We start from the raw sequence: 17,249 nt of genomic DNA on the forward strand, positions 1-17,249 counted from the left end.
GTAGACAGTTTTCCGAACCCAACAGTCTACATGTTGGGAGTTGGCTAACACACCGATGGTCTCGGAGGACTTCCCTATGGAAGCTATTACGACATTACTTTGTTTTTGCTTTCATGTGGTTTTCCGAGGCCTGTGACTACATACTGTAACCTTACACATTTCGGCCATGCATGTTTTCAGTGTTAGTACGGGACACAATTTATAGCTCGTTCCTTAGGGTCTGTCGCGGGGGAAAACGTAATTAGCTTGTCTTTGTGTAAACTGTAGCTGCTTTTAAGGCTCCCAGCCATGACATTATATTTTAAGTTAGTAAGCGCTTACATGCCGTTAAAGACTGGGAGAGAGATGTGTGAGAAACTCAAAGCCAGTGATTATAAAGCTCTAAAACACATCTGCACTCCAGCTCAGCGTTACATGTGACCACAGTGTCGGTGAATGCAGACCAGAGCATCCACATCACTCAGCTTCTGTCAACTATGGTAAAAGGATACAGGCCATTATCAGTCCAAAATACAGCCCACTTCTGTGTGAGCGGTCTATGTCTCCATGTCTATCATTCGACCTGGCCCATAATGATTTGAGTTTGCCTCAGCGTTAGCATAGAGCATTCCACAGAGTGTGTGGCGTCACTAATTGCCTTTAAAGAGCATAGACACCCACTGAGCAACCCTTGTTCTCCAAATAAAGCAGAGGTGGGCCTGGAAACACCATGGCTAATGATGTTATACAGCCCCCTTATCAGCTGAATCGAATGGGCAAGGTTCAACTCATTTTCCTGTCAGACCAGTTGGGACCAAGCAACTTCCTCTGACAGTGGATGATGACTCTGCAGGCGGCCAAGTTGGGAAGTCCACTATTTCTGGCACCCCATCACTCCCAAACTCACAAGAGGTCAGAAATAGAGAGAAGAAGAGGATATGAGGGGAAAAGAGAAATTGATTCAATCTTAAAGTAAATATGGGATATACTGTATAGGGTTCTGTGTTCAATTTAGCTAACACCTTTACAATTACCATTGTTTCCAGTACCCTGCCCTGAATCACAGACACGGTCACTAGCCGGCTAACATACAGTACTCTACCCTGCACCTTTGAGACCGTTGCCCTTGTACAGTCATTGAACACGGGTCACTTTAATCATGTGTACATACTGTTTTACCCACTTTATATGTATATACTGTATTCTTGTCATGGCTCATCCTATACAGCTGATTGGGGACCTTATTACGGATGAATGTGCTTTTTCTTTCTGCTTGCATTTTGTATTTATATTTGATGTGTGTTTTCTGTCATTTCTGTAAAAGAGGCCGTGGTCTCAGTATAACTCCCTGATAAAATAAAGGTTAAAAAAAAAAATGTTTCACTGCTATACACACCTTTTCTATTCATATACTGTCAATAACCCCCATTCACATACATACAGTGCCTTGCGAAAGTATTCGGCCCCCTTGAACTTTGCGACCTTTTGCCACATTTCAGGCTTCAAACATATAGATATAAAACTGTATTTTTATGTGAAGAATCAACAACAAGTGGGACACAATCATGAAGTGGAACGACATTTATTGGATATTTCAAACTTTTTTAACAAATCAAAAACTGAAAAATTGGGCGTGCAAAATTATTCAGCCCCCTTAAGTTAATACTTTGTAGCGCCGCCTTTTGCTGCGATTACAGTTGTAAGTCGCTTGGGGTATGTCTCTATCAGTTTTGCACATCGAGAGACTGATATTTTTTCCCATTCCTCCTTGCAAAACAGCTCGAGCTCAGTGAGGTTGGATGGAGAGCATTTGTGAACAGCAGTTTTCAGTTCTTTTCACAGATTCTCGATTGGATTCAGGTCTGGACTTTGACTTGGCCATTCTAACACCTGGATATGTTTATTTTTTAACCATTCCATTGTAGATTTTGCTTTATGTTTTGGATCATTGTCTTGTTGGAAGACAAATCTCCGTCCCAGTCTCAGGTCTTTTGCAGACTCCATCAGGTTTTCTTCCAGAATGGTCCTGTATTTGGCTCCATCCATCTTCCCATCAATTTTAACCATCTTCCCTGTCCCTGCTGAAGAAAAGCAGGCCCAAACCATGATGCTGCCACCACCATGTTTGACAGTGGGGATGTTGTGTTCAGGGTGATGAGCTGTGTTGCTTTTACGCCAAACATAACGTTTTGCATTGTTGCCAAAAAGTTCAATTTTGGTTTCATCTGACCAGAGCACCTTCTTCCACATGTTTGGTGTGTCTCCTAGGTGGCTTGTGGCAAACTTTAAACAACACTTTTTATGGATATCTTTAAGAAATGGCTTTCTTCTTGCCACTCTTCCATAAAGGCCAGATTTGTGCAATATACGACTGATTGTTGTTCTATGGACAGAGTCTCCCACCTCAGCTGTAGATCTCTGCAGTTCATCCAGAGTGATCATGGGCCTCTTGGCTGCATCTCTGATCAGTCTTTTCCTTGTATGAGCTGAAAGTTTAGAGGGACGGCCAGGTCGTGGTAGATTTGCAGTGGTCTGATACTCCTTCCATTTCAATATTAACGCTTGCACAGTGCTCCTTGGGATGTTTAAAGCTTGGGAAATCTTTTTGTATCCAAATCCGGCTTTAAACTTCTTCACAATAGTATCTCGGACCTGCCTCGTGTGTTCCTTGTTCTTCATGATGCTCTCTGCGCTTTTAACGGACCTCTGAGACTATCACAGTGCAGGTGCATTTATACGGAGACTTGATTACACACAGGTGGATTGTATTTATCATCATTAGTCATTTAGGTCAACATTGGAACATTCAGAGATCCTCACTGAACTTCTGGAGAGAGTTTGCTGCACTGAAAGTAAAGGGGCTGAATAATTTTGCACGCCCAATTTTTCCGTTTTTGATTTGTTAAAAAAGTTTGAAATATCCAATAAATGTCGTTCCACTTCCTGATTGTATCCCACTTGTTGTTGATTCTTCACAAAAAAATACAGTTTTATATCTTTATGTTTGAAGCCTGAAATGTGGCAAAAGGTCGCAAAGTTCAAGGGGGCCGAATACTTTCGCAAGGCACTGTATATATTATTTTGATTCTGGTCCGGAAGCTGATTTCCTGCAATTCTGTCCATTTTGCTATTGGGTTTTGTACTGTGTATTTCAATAATTTATTCTCTCATTCTAATATTTTTAATACTGTACATTTCATTTTATTGACACTGTTTATACACACCGCATATTTTTTGTATATACTGGATTCTTGACATAGCTCACTCTGGTATATCTACAACTGTACATATAATTCCTAGAATATCTTGTGTAAATTCATCCAGGGTAGATACGTAGAGATTGCATTTGGATTACTGTTACAGTGCTATTTGGGTTGTTAATAGGATTCGTTATGACATTTCTTAATTTCTTACTTTTTTTACTTTTTGGATTATGTGTGTAGTGTCTTGTATTGCATCGTATTGCTGCACTGTTGGAGCTAGAAACACCAGCATTTAGCTGCACCTGTGATAACATCTGCAAAATCGGTGTACGCAACCAATATGTGCACGCAACCATGTTTGTGCACGTCTTATACACAGAGACAAATGTTCACTAAAGCAGCCATACCGGTCAAAACACTATCCTCATCTCACAACAAGCCAGAACCGCTGTTGGAAAATAACATATTGTCTAACAAAAGCTGTACTGCATCTACTGTGCTGACACAGACGCGTCAAGGAATATGTATGGATTCTGCTTTGTGAAGTGACGACCACTTCAGCGCTCCTCATTCGTCTTGCGTGAGAAAACCCGAGCACAATGCCTGTGACAAGAGCAGAATGGCGAGGGCCTGGCTCCCTCTCCTACTGGCATCTAGCGGTGGGCACTACATCACTGTCACCACAGAGACCACCAGGGAATCGCCCTCTGCAGCGCTCACAACACGACCGGCTCACGTCGTATGTGGCATAACAGCCTATGAGTTATGAGAGGGACGAGGGAGCCATTGTAACTACAGAGGCCCAACAGACGTTCCAATTTGTCCAGTCCTCTTATGAAAATGGACAAGTACAAATGCCCAAAGCCCTACCTGAGAATCCCTCGTCATGTATCAGGCTCAGCCCTACTCCCTGTATGCCCTGCATCCATATGGAGCCCATTGTGGGGAGATGGAGCCCATGGGACACTGAGCAGAGAGAGTTGTGGTTTACAGTAGGTCATATGTGGTGCTGAGAAAGAACTGATCTGCAGCCATCTTGTTTATTTCAGGCCTGTGCACAGCATTTAAATATGATACTCTCCAAAGAAAAGTTCACTCCAGGACAATCATTTATGGCCACCACATCACCTATAAATCATGTTTTGTAATGTATGTAGGACTATAATATTCCCAATAATAATCCCAATAAACCGGTTATATGACCAATACCACCCCACGGGAAGGGAATGACCGTCTTTTTTTTTCACACAGCGGAACGTCCTGCGACTTACACCTCGTCGGGACAGACAAATGTGCATGTCTGCTGATAAGTTTCCTTTCCTCAGTTCATCGTTAATGGATATCACAACTGTCCCCGAGTGGTATTCCACACTCTAGGGTGTCAACGACCACAATAAGGCACTCAGCAAAATAAACAACTTGCTTTGAGGTGTCTGAGAGCAAAACGCTGGGGAATGAGAGAAAGAAAGAGAAAGGGGGGAGTTTTCTCACTCATCCCCTAGTACCTGGGGGTCATTAAAAAGACCCCTAGTACACATCCAAACAGACTCAATTACCCCCCCTAATTAGAACAGGTCTACAACTCCACAGGGGTTGTGGGAAAATAATACACCTAGACCTCTCAGGCTAATTTCTAAAGCAAAGAACAACAAAAGCGTGTTCTCAGAATATATGTGGTTACCTAAGCGAAAGTGACCTGCTTCAATAGGGAACACTGAAAGGAGAGAGGCCTCGCAGTGACCACATTTACATGCACACAGTATTCCGGATGGTAGCTCATAGCCCGGTTTTAGTCTTACTCGGGATAAGCTGCACCCGCTCACGAGTATCCCTGTATCTGTAAATAAACAGAATATTCCTAATTTAAGATTATATTGGTTAAATGGAATATTAACTGAAATATGGACACCGACTGTAGGCCTATAACCTCTCACACGTAGAGTAATATAATATTAACTCTTGCAAGAATTATGTATTTCTTGCTGTAAAATTATACAACAAATGTTCATTTTGTCTCGGCTACAGGAGTGGAGAAATCGCATTTCTTTCTTTCAGTATCTCTTGAGAAAAAGTGACAGCGCGTGTAATGTGTTATCTTTGACGCTGTTATGCAAGCCGACTATTTCAACCACATAAAATATGCGCCCAAGACGAACTTGAAGTCTTATCAGAAATGTGTTTCATCGTTTTCTCAGCTAACACTTCAACTTTAAAAGGTGTGGCTGTAACTGTATAGATTAGAGAGACACGCATCCTAACGTGGAAGAGGGGGCTTGGGAAAGGTCATGGTCGAGTTTGTCATGGTCGGACACGCTTAGCCAGAGAGCCGGAATCCGCTGAAGGGGCAATCTAACGGCTCAACAGCCAAACAATATAGGTCCACACACCAATGCTCCCGCCTTCCAATAAGATAATAAATGACATATTAAGGAAGGTCTCAGAGAGTGCATCCAAGCCTACTGGTCGTGGGCTGGAACAGTTCTTGTTGAGTTCAGTTCAGCTCTTGGGGACTGGTCCTTGTGAGGAAGGGCTGGCTCTGTCACCCAGTGTACGGAGTGGTGGCCTGAGGAGGACAGCAGAGCTCTAATTTATCTCTCCCTGCATTCACAGAGGAATGGGACAGCAGCTTTGAACTTGCACTACAGAGGAACTGAGACCAGCACGACCCTGAAAGAGAGAGTGACTGAGGTCAACCACCGTGACCTCTGGTACCAGAGAATGTAGGCAGAAAACTCGTGTGCAACCAGCAATAGCTGTACTAGTTTTTAAAATTTTTATCTGGTGTCTTGAAGTCATTTGAGGTCAGCAGAAAAGAGAAAAAGAGAAAATACTATTGACACACAAAGGAAGTACATGTCCTTCTCATGAGGAATGTAATTAAAAACACCATGTTAAATTATTCAGGATTTACTAAGCAAATCCCCTATCCCCGGTCTTAATACAGAGTCTGCCTGTTCTTGATTTAAAAACAGAATCCCCCTCCATCTGCTAGGGGCATGATGCTGTCAAACAGTAGTTAAGAGAACCAGCGTGGGCAGACTGACTGACCCTGAGCCTGTCTGTCTGTGTGCCAGCAGTGGGGACCTACTGTACACTACCACAGAGAGGGCCTCCATAGGCCCATAGAGAGAGCAACCATCCTCCCTAGGAGCGCCACTCCAAACTCGGAATGAACATTCTTCTTCTTGCACAAAAACAAAATCAAGCTCTCACCCAAACAGGCTGCCAGTTATCCTCCGTTTCCGGGCAAAAGAAGCTGCTGAGGATCAACGGGGATGAATGGGTCCTCATTTGTACTTAATCCAAAGATCCTCGTGAAGGGGAGATGACATGTGGGGTTAAAGTCCTCCAGCCTATGCACTCTTTCAGTGTAACAGACCTTCTTTCCGGTGCATGTTTTTTTTCGATCTTCCCCCTTTTTCCAGTTTTAACGTACTACTGTAAAAGTAGGTATTTTAATGTGGCTCTCCCTCCTTTCCGTCTGAAATCTAAAAGTAGAAGCACATTTTACGTAACGGTGGACTAAGTGAATTTCTGATGGCCCTCGGGTCATCCTTGGGAGAGAAAAAAAGAAAATGGGGAGGAGAAAACAGGTCAAAGAGTCCTTCCAGTCTATTCAAATGCAACTGCTCCCAAATTACATTGTGTCCCTTGCACAGTTTTAAAAGAATGGGTCACTGCTGTTTTATTGTGGAGAAGCTACTACTAATGAAAGGGACAATACAAAGAGTAGCACTGCCAGCCAAGCGGCTAAAACTTCACCCTGGGTTTAATTGCACTGAACAAGGGAGTTGGGGAAGCAGGGCAAACAAGGGACAAAAAGCAGGCAGCAGAAGAGGTAGATGCTATTGGCAAAAATAAAGGTATGTTTTATGGAGGCCTAGTGTCCGGGGTGGGACGTGATCTGCGTGTCCAACCCGAGGGGAGGTAATAGTGAAAAGTCACTAAGGCCAGCAATTTAAAAAACAGAACTGTCTCTTACATTGCATATTATAAAGGTGGTTTGACTGACACAAGATGCAATCCATGAAAAGTCTAAATCACAAGAAAAAAAACTGGTGAATGTTTCCTGACAAAGGATAAAGTGTAAGGACTCAAGGGGACACTTACCAAGCCAGAACATGTAGATATGGCTGCAGAGGAAGCTGTGAAGTTGTGTATAAATCCCTGATACAAGCAGTCCTGATGGGCTGGCTCCTGTGCCAATGTGGTGATGCCCTCTGTCCCCAGTACCTGTACTGTGAAGCCCTCTGCCATTACCATGGAAGGCTGTAAGTCCAGGTGCATGTCCCACCCGAAGGCAGAGAGTCTGTAGTGTACAGGGCCCCTCATGGATGGCAGGGACCTCTTATTCCGGCCTCGCCTCAGCATATCGTGGGTCACATACCCACCCTGAGCATCCACCTCAATTGGCGTCACAAACACGTAATCTGAAGGAGAACCACAGAGAAGGTCACTTACCAAATCCACATCCAATGGGTTCATCTTATTTGCACAAAGCATTTGCACAAATCTCAATTCCCTCTAGTCTAATTATACTGATCACGGTATAGTTGGTCAAACAGTGTCATAATATTTAACTGATTTATGAGGGGAGTATTAGACATCATCAAATCATGTTTCAGATCCAAAAGTCATAAACGTTATTCCACTATCATAGCCTATATCAATATAATAAACATTTATTCAATAAGAACAAGGAGACACCCATTATTTAGAAACAGTATCAGACGCCACGTAGGCCTAATAGGAACGCCCAGAAACAAATCCAGATAGTTTTTTACAGTCACATCCACTCTCACTGGTAAATCAAAGAATGTAAATCATCTAAACTTGACCCGCCCCGTATCCGGCTGCTCAATGAGGAAACTGCCGCTTCTGCAGGGAATTCCTTCACCGGCATAACGCGCGTGGCTAAAGTTTACCAGCCAAGAAGATGAGAGGCAGTATGCGCGCAAGACACCATGAGCGCTTTAACTGGCGACTCATCGATAAACCTAACACACCAAATACAAGTAATGCGTTTTATTATTTCTGAACAGTAGCTATGTTATTGTTTCATTCTAAAGGATTGTAAAAAAAAGAACAGACTGTTGCAGACTACAATGCTGTTAGTAAACATTTTCTTATCTGTTATGGAGAGAAGTAAACAACCGGCCCGTGCAAAAATACGAACCGTGATTCAGTCCACTGGTGTCACTGGCAAAAGTGGACGAAACAGAGTAAATGGAATGTGAGCAGTAGATATGCAGCGTCTGCAAAACGACAGGTAGGAACAAGTTAATGGCACAACATGCGCAACAGTTTACTGTAACAGGCAGCCTACTGCAATTTAAACGTATATCTGATTATACAGTTGTCACCTGCCTTCAATGTGTTCCAGAACCACAGAGTGGATAAAATCTTCACTGATGTGCAGCTGACTAGTGGGATAGGCAAAGTCCATAGCAAAAGAAAAAGGCAATCCATGTTGGCATGCAATACCTCCTCTGTTACCTCCTCAACAAACACAGAAGTAATAACCTGCGGCAGCGCATAATGCAACTGTAAGACATTGCTAATTTCTTTAGGTGCCTTTTACATATAATCACGTCAAGTCCGCCGGGTCCATTTGGCTGTGCCTGGAGAGGTAAAGCGCACTCGTGCGTCTTTCTGAAACAGGTAGCAAATCGCCGGAGTGCTGACTGTGCTCTCTATAGTGAACAGTGACAGTCAGCTCCTGCAGACTGTAAAGCAGCAGTAGCACCCGCGGGTGGAAACGAAGCGGGGCCAATCAGCAAAGAGCATCATCTTCTCTGAGATAAGTAGTCTACTGTTGTGTAGGAAAGCTCTTAACTCTCTTTGGCTCAGTGTTGAGCTGAACAAATTCGTGCTCCCCACACAACCCACAGGGCAAAAACGGGTTAAATCAACGTTGTTTCCACGTAATTGTAACCCAAACAAATATATGTGATAATGTTGAATCGACGTGGAAAACAAATTGGATTTGCAAAAAGTCATCAACATAAGTGCATTTCATATTTTTTTCACCCAGTTTTGAGAGCTAAATCCAATGGCATTATGATTTTTTGTTGTTGATTTCACGTTGAATTGACCTTAGTTGACAACTAACCAAATGTAAATCAAAACAAGACGTTGAACTGACGTCTATGACCAGTGGAAATGATATAGAGATGTTAAATGAATATTTCAGGTCCAAGCAACTTTCCACACCAAGGAAGATACAGAAAGTATTTGATTGGATACGAATTGTGTAGCCTATAATTCAAGGTCAGATTTTCATTCCATTTTAAAAGTCTTATAAGAAATTGCCCACCTGACAGACCTTTGTATGAAATGTAATTATCAAATGTCATTTTTGCAAACGTGATTTTTTTTTCCACTTGTCCAGTGTGTGTTTACACGTGATTTGAACACTTGTTCTGATCATTTTGCACTTGCTTTTTCCATGTGTCAAATGGCATTTTTGTTCACATGTTCTTTACACCTGTCCAGGGTGCATTTACAGGGGACTAGAACACTTGCTATTTTTACACACGTTTATTATACCTGTTCAGCCTATTGGGTAAGTAATGGCGTTTTTGTAGTTGTTTTTGGATAATTGCCCGAAGACAACTTATTTGGTAGAATTTAAGCATTTATCTATTGAAAAAGCACAGATTTATTTTTCTTAATTTTAATTAGCTATCCATCATTTTTCCTTGTCTGAAGTATCAAACTCTAAGTCCATATGTAAAAAAAAATAAAAATTATGACACTTTCCATCCACCAGATGGGATTGTTTTGAGAAAAGTACCTACTTCTCCAAAACCCCATTTGTTTGATAAATAAATTAAATCAATAATAGTCACTGTACCTTCCAAACCACAAAGGCTGGATTAAAATGTTTTCTAAAAAAGGGATTTATAAACTGTTAAGGGGGCAGCGGAGGAAAGGACCAGGGTGCAAGTTCTGGTTTCTTGTGAATTCTCCATTCCTCCTCCAATGTATTCCATTTTGCCCACTTCCTCGCCAGACAGTTGCAACAAACTATTTTAAAAAATGTGCTAATGTCATTCATCTACAACATTTTTAAAATGGTAGTAGACCTTTACAGTAGACATTTCCCCTACAAAATAATTAGACTTTTTCAGTATGCAAAAAGTAACAGTACAAAACATACATTATTTTAGCAAACATAAAATCATAAGTAAGTTTTGACTGAATATATATTTAATACACATCAGGCATAAAAAACATTAGAAACAGAATAAACTAAAATCTGATGTAACAGTTGTTCATGAAGTAAACATTGTATGACTTGGTGAAGGTGTGGTGGAAAGGAGCTGTCCGTTTTCCTCCCCCTCCTTCATCTGTGGTGCTCGTTCAACATAGCATTTGGAGATTCCTGTGAACAACAACATCTTCCTAACAAGAATTTAGACCAGACAATTCAACAGAATTCACTCTTGTTCTTGTTGATGATCGGTACAACATGAGACAGATAGCAAGTAAGCAAGGCATGGTATATCAGACCGTATACCATGGGTATGAGTCAATATTACTTGTTTACTGTTGGTAACCAGTTTTTAATAGCAATAAGGCACCTTGGGGATTTGTGGTATACGGTATTTTGCCCCGTTTATCAAAAGTTTTGGAAAGACTTGTCTATAATCAACTGACTGGCTTTATTGATGTCTATAGTAGTCTCTCGGGTATGCAATCTGGTTTCCGCTCAGGTTATGGATGTGTCACTGCAACCTTAAAGGTCCTCAATGATGTCACCATTGCCCTTGATTCTAAGCAATATTATGCTGCTATTTTTATTGACTTGGCCAAAGCTTTTGATACGGTAGACCATTCCACTCTTGTGGGCCGGATAAGGAGTATTGGTGTCTCTTAGGGGTCTTTGGCCTGGTTTGGCCTGGGTCTTTGGTCTACCTCTCTCAAAAGAATGCAGTGTATAAAGTCAGAAAATCTGCTTTCTCAGCCACTGCCTGTCACCAAGGGAGTACCCCAAGGCTCAATCCTAGGTCCCACACTCTTCTCAATTTACATCAACAACATAGCTCAAGCAGTAGGAAGCTATCTCATCCATTTATATACAGATGATACAGTCTTTTACTCAGCTGGTCCCTCCCCAGAGTTTGTGTTAAATGCTCTAAAACAAAGCTTTCTTAGTGTCCAACAAATTTTCTCTACCCTTAACCTTGTTCTGAACACCTCCAAAACAAAGATCATGTGGTTTGGTAAGAAGAATGCCCCTCTTCCCACAGGTGTTATAACGACCTCTGAGGGTTTACTTGGGAGTATGGCTAGACAGTGCACTGTCCTTCTCTCAGCACATATCAAAGCTGCAGGCTAAAGTTAAAACTAGACTTTGTTTCCTCTATTGTAATCGCCCCTCTTTCACCCCAGCAGCCAAACTAACTCTGATTCAGATGACCATCCTACCCATGCTAGATTATGGAGACGTAATTTATAGATCGGCAGGTAAGGGTGCTCTCGAGCAGCTAGATGTTCTTTATCATTCGGCCATCACATTTGCCACCAATGCTCCGTATAGGACACATCACTGCACTCTATACTCCTCTGTAAACTGGTCATCTCTGTATACCCGTCACAAGACCCACTGGTTGATGCTTATTTATAAAACCCTCTTAGGCCTCACTACCCCCTCTCTGAGATAACTACTGCAGCCCTATCTACTGCAGCTCCTCTTTTCAGTTCCCTGCAGCTATTGACTGGAACGAGCTGCAACAAACACTCAAACTGGACAGTTTAATCTCAATCTCTTCATTCAAAGACTCAATCACGGACATGCTTACTGACAGTTGTGGCTGCTTTGTGTGATGTATTGTTGTCGCTACCTTCTTGACCTTTGTGCTGTTGACTGTGCCCAATAATGTTTGTAGCATGTTTTGTGCTCCTACCATGTTGTGTTGCTACCATGTTGTTGTTATGTTGTGTTTCTACAATGCTGTGTTATCATGTGTTGCTGCCTTGCTATGTTGTTGTCTTAGGTCTCTCTTTATGTAGTGTTGTGTTGTTTCTCTTGATGTGAAGTGTGTTTTTGTCCTATATTCACATTGTATTTATTTATTTTAATCCCAGGCCCCCGTCCCCGCAGGAGGCCTTTTGGTAGGCCGTCATTGTAAGTAAGAATTTGTTCTTAACTGACTTGCCTAGTTAAATTAAGTTTAAATAAAATCAAATAAAAGATGGCCAATACACCATGGCTAAGGGCTGTATCCAGGCATTCCGCGTAGTGTCGTAAGTTATAGCTAGGTTAGCCAAGTTGAGCAAATAAATCTCAGCTTGCTAACTAGCCAAGCCAACGAATTACACAAGAAATATACACAAAGTAAACAATTATTTTCCAATATAAAGATAGTCTCAACCAAATGACAAGTACAAATAACTATTGCTCTGATCCACAACGTAACAACCATTAGTTACAGGCGAAACAGAAATATATTGCTAGCTAGCTCACTAGCCATGCTATTTCAATGAAAATAAGCTATCTAGCCAGTGTCAGCTTTGTAGTTGTAATGCTATGTGGAAATAGTTGTTTTAATTTCTTACTCCATTTTTATCACCAATGCCTTGCCGTAGCGTGTACATTATGTAAATGTAATTTACTAATTTTAACAATTTGATTAATCTTTTTTCTGTATATATCAATGATGTTGCTCTTGCTGCGGGCGATTCCCTGATCCACCTCTACGCAGACGACACCATTCTATATACTTCCGGCCCGTCCTTGGACACTGTGCTATCTAACCTCCAAACGAGCTTCAATGCCATACAACACTCCTTCCGTTGCCTCCAACTGCTCTTAAATGCTAGTAAAACCAAATGCATGCTTTTCAACCGTTCGCTGCCTGCACCTGCACGCCTGACCAGCATCACCACCCTGGATGGTTCCAACCTTGAATATGTGGACATCTATAAGTACCTGGGTGTCTGGCTAGACTGTAAACTCTCCTTCCAGACTCACATCAAACATCTCCAATCGAAAATCAAATCAAGAGTCGGCTTTCTATTCCGCAACAAAGCCTCCTTCACTCACGCCGCCAAACTTACCCTAGTAAAACTGACTATCCTACCGATCCTCGACTTCGGCGATGTCATCTACAAAATTGCTTCCAACACTCTACTCAGCAAACTGGATGCAGTTTATCACAGTGCCATCCGTTTTGTCACTAAAGCACCTTATACCATCCACCACTGCGACTTGTACGCTCTAGTCGGCTGGCCCTCGCTACATATTCGTCGCCAGACCCACTGGCTCCAGGTCATCTACAAGTCCATGCTAGGTAAAGCTCCTCCTTATCTCAGTTCACTGGTCACGATGGCAACACCCATCCGTAGCACGCGCTCCAGCAGGTGTATCTCACTGATCATCCCTAAAGCCAACACCTCATTTGGCCGCCTTTCTTTCCAGTTCTCTGCTGCCTGTGACTGGAACGAATTGCAAAAATCGCTGAAGTTGGAGACTTTCATCTCCCTCACCAACTTCAAACATCTGCTATCTGAGCAGCTAACCGATCGCTGCAGCTGTACATAGTCGGCAAATAGCCCACCCATTTTTACCTACCTCATCCCCATACTGTTTTTATTTATTTACTTTTCTGCTCTTTTGCACACCAATATCTCTACCTGTACATGACCATCTGATCATTTATCACTCCAGTGTTAATCTGCAAAATTGTAATTATTTGCCTACCTCCTCATGCCTTTTGCACACATTGTATATAGACTCCCCCTTTGGTTTCTACTGTGTTATTGACTTGTTAATTGTTTACTCCATGTGTAACTCTTTGTTGTCTGCTCACACTGCTATGCTTTATCTTGGCCAGGTCGCAGTTGCAAATGAGAACTTGTTCTCAACTAGCCTACCTCGTTAAATAAAGGTGAAATAAAAATGATTATTATTTTTTTTTTTGAAACATCTCCTCTCTCCTTGAGTAAGCGATTCATCGCAACAGGCTGGAAGTCAACAAAGTCAAACTCACAGAAATGTATGTGAGAGGGGCTACAATGTGGTACTTTCAGACGCATGAAATGTACCCGTTACTACACAGGCGTTCAGAACGTGTGCAGTGGCACAATTTAATCTGTCTGAAAGTACAATATTCAAGCGTTCGAATCACCTGTAAATGCACACTGAACAGGTGTAATGAACGCATGTAAAAATTACCATAACAAGCGTTCAAATCACCTGTAAACACACACACTGGACAGGTGAGAAAAATCATGTTTACAAAAAATGACATTTGACTCTTGAAAAAAGCAAGTGAAAATGATAATTACAAGTATTAAGACGATTTGAAACTCTTGGCCTTCCATATAGCCCCGAGACTGCTGCGCAGAATAAATAGAGTATCAACCCATGGATGTCACTAACCCTAACCTTTATTTAACTAGGCAAGTCAGTTAAGAACAAACTCTTATTTTCAATGACGGCCTAGGAACAGTGGGTTAACTGCCTGTTCAGGGGCAGAACGACAGATTTGTACCTTGGGAGCTCGGGGGAACTTGCAACCTTCCAGTTACTAATCCAATGCTCTAACCACTAGGCTACCCTGCCGCCCCTAAGATGGTGCCTCTTCCTGTTCGGGTGGCGCTCGGCGGTTGTCGTCGCCGGCCAACTAGTTACCACCGATCCCCTTTTCTGTTTCATTTAGTTTTGTCTGATTAGTTGCACCTGTTTCTTGTTTAGGTTTTGGTTTTGGGCTATTTAAACCCGGTAGGCCCACCGGCTTTTGTGAGGGCTTGTTTTCTGTTATATGATGTGTGTGAGTTCTGTGGAAGTATTTTGTTCTCAAACCGTTTCGTCCTGTTGTTTTGGACTGGGTCTTATTGCGCCGGTGTGTGTGGCGTTGACCGACACTGTTGTTTTGGGAATAAACATTCCACATATCAACTACCCTGCTCTCTGCGCCTGACTCCTCCACCCACTACTTCTAGACGTACATGACAATGGAGAGAATCACGAGATTGAATTTTAATTTAGTTAACTCTACCACTGTTTCCGTTTACTGTGGCAATTGTGATCGAATCAACGCAATTATTAGCCACTTTCAATGCATCATACTGAAACAAAACAAACTATGCAAGACTTAGTATGCAAAACTAACTATGCAGGATATTTTGTTGTAGGATTCTATTGCATTGACACCCACGACTCAGCCCGTAATCTACACAGACTGGTGCGGTATAAACAATCAGAGCTGAAGTAGGCCTATATGCAATTTTAAACTGATTGGTTCAAGCCCTGAATGCTGATTGACTGACAGCCATGGTATATCAGACCGTATACCACAGGTATGACAAAACATTTATTTTTTACTGCTCTAATTACGTTGGTAACCAGTTTATAATAGCAATAAGGCACCTTGGGGTTTTGTGGTATATGATCAATATACCACGGCCAAGGGCTGTGTCCAGGCACTCTACGATGCATCGTGCTTAAGAACAGCCTTTAGCTGTGGTATATTGGCCATTCGATCTCCAACTGTCACATAGTAATGAACGTGTAGGGTTCGGGAGTCGGGACGAGAGAGACAGGCAGCGTTTCTCAACCAGTCGAAATCATGAATCAGCTGGCATAATTTTTATGGATATACAAAGAAATCTCAATTGACAAAAAGGTCAAACAAAACAAAGTGCAGCTAGTTTGCAGTCTTTCCAGCTTCAGTTTGAAGTTATTGTGTTAGCTGTGTTGTTGGCGTGCTCCTCTGAACAACAGTGCCCTAATGAATTTTCTATGCCAGGTGAAATCGTGCCTCATTAGCTCATTGTTATGGATGCATCCAAATAAATGTCTCTAGAAAACAGCTTAAACGAATGCAGTTACTTTTGTTATTCTATCTGCACTGTTTGCCATGACTGTATGTTAGCCGTAGTTGGCTAGCTAGCAATCAAGGGATAAGAACGCTGCCGGCCAGTATGACAATGGAACATTTAGAACAAACGACCGGGTCGCGTCCATAGATACAGAACAGAAATACTGAACGACTGGGTCACGTCTCTGGCAACCGAACCAATAGAACTAACGGCCAGCCGGCTTGGGTAGCAACCCTACATTTGTTTTGGGACTATATCTTGTGGAAGGATGAAATAGTATGAATAAATTCATCAAAATGATTTTTTAAAGAAAATATGTAAATCATTATTTGAATATGTTGGTAACCCGTTGTGTAAAAGTGATAATCCCAGAGAAGCTGGTGTTGAGGATACCAGTATATCCTCCAAACACAAGATTCTTGGGCATTATCACTTAAATACACCATTGCTATTTATGGATCTGTGAAATTTACTTTGAACCGGACTGTTTACAGCATGAGAGGTCATGAGTAGATGTGCTTGTTTTGAGATCAAAGCGAGATCAGCATGCAGAGTGATTGCTTCCTACAAGAGCACAAAACATGTACATCTTTGAAAAACAAGTCAGGTAAAGAGCATTTTTTTTGTCTTAAAGGGGCAGTGGTGTAATGCGAGACAGGCTTGAATAAGCTAAGTAGCCAATAGGCAGGGTAGCATAATTTGTCTGATTCTCTGTAATAATGGTATGGGAATAATAATGTGTTTTATTTTGTAAAGTGGTTTCTTGCATCAAACACCACAACAACATTTTCAGTCACCTCCTTGTCTGAAGGACAAGTGGATAAATGTCAAGCCCAGCATGTTTTATTCAAAAGCCTCATGGAATGTAGGCCTATATTGAACACCACACATTGGGTGCTACTGTAGGCTGAATGATATAACAGCTATTTCCTAGTTAAAATGTTATGGGAGGCATTTTCTCCATTGTTGTTTTTTTTATCAAGGCTCAGGAGAAAACCCAGATACAGACAGTTTCAAAGTAAAAAACAGTTCATTACAGAAACAGGGAGGCAGGCAAACGACAGGTCAAGGGCGAGGTAGTCAGTAGTCCAGAGCAGAGTCTGAAAGGTACAGAATGGCAGGCAGGCTCACCGTCAGGGCAGGCAGAGGTCAGTAGTCCAGAGCAGAGTCTGAAAGGTACAGAATGGCAGGCAGGCAGGATTAGCGTCAGGGCAGACAGAGGTCAGTAATCCAGAG

General features: G+C 42.0%; 1 protein-coding gene across 1 annotated transcript in view; it reads right to left on the reverse strand.

The window, feature by feature from the left end:
* LOC109895290 (A disintegrin and metalloproteinase with thrombospondin motifs 18-like) overlaps window positions 1–8,530 on the reverse strand; it is a gene marked incomplete at its 5' end in the record, with an annotated part of 49,826 nt that extends 41,296 nt beyond the window's left edge. Inside the window, 2 exons of the mRNA XM_031829445.1 lie at window positions 7,293–7,612; window positions 8,359–8,530. Coding sequence (XP_031685305.1) covers window positions 7,293–7,612; window positions 8,359–8,530 — 492 coding nt within the window. The remainder of the gene's footprint in view (window positions 1–7,292; window positions 7,613–8,358) is intronic.
* Window positions 8,531–17,249: the final 8,719 nt, after the last annotated feature.

Source organism: Oncorhynchus kisutch, linkage group LG8, assembly GCF_002021735.2.
Source record: "Oncorhynchus kisutch isolate 150728-3 linkage group LG8, Okis_V2, whole genome shotgun sequence".
Taxonomy (NCBI): Eukaryota; Metazoa; Chordata; class Actinopteri; order Salmoniformes; family Salmonidae; genus Oncorhynchus; species Oncorhynchus kisutch.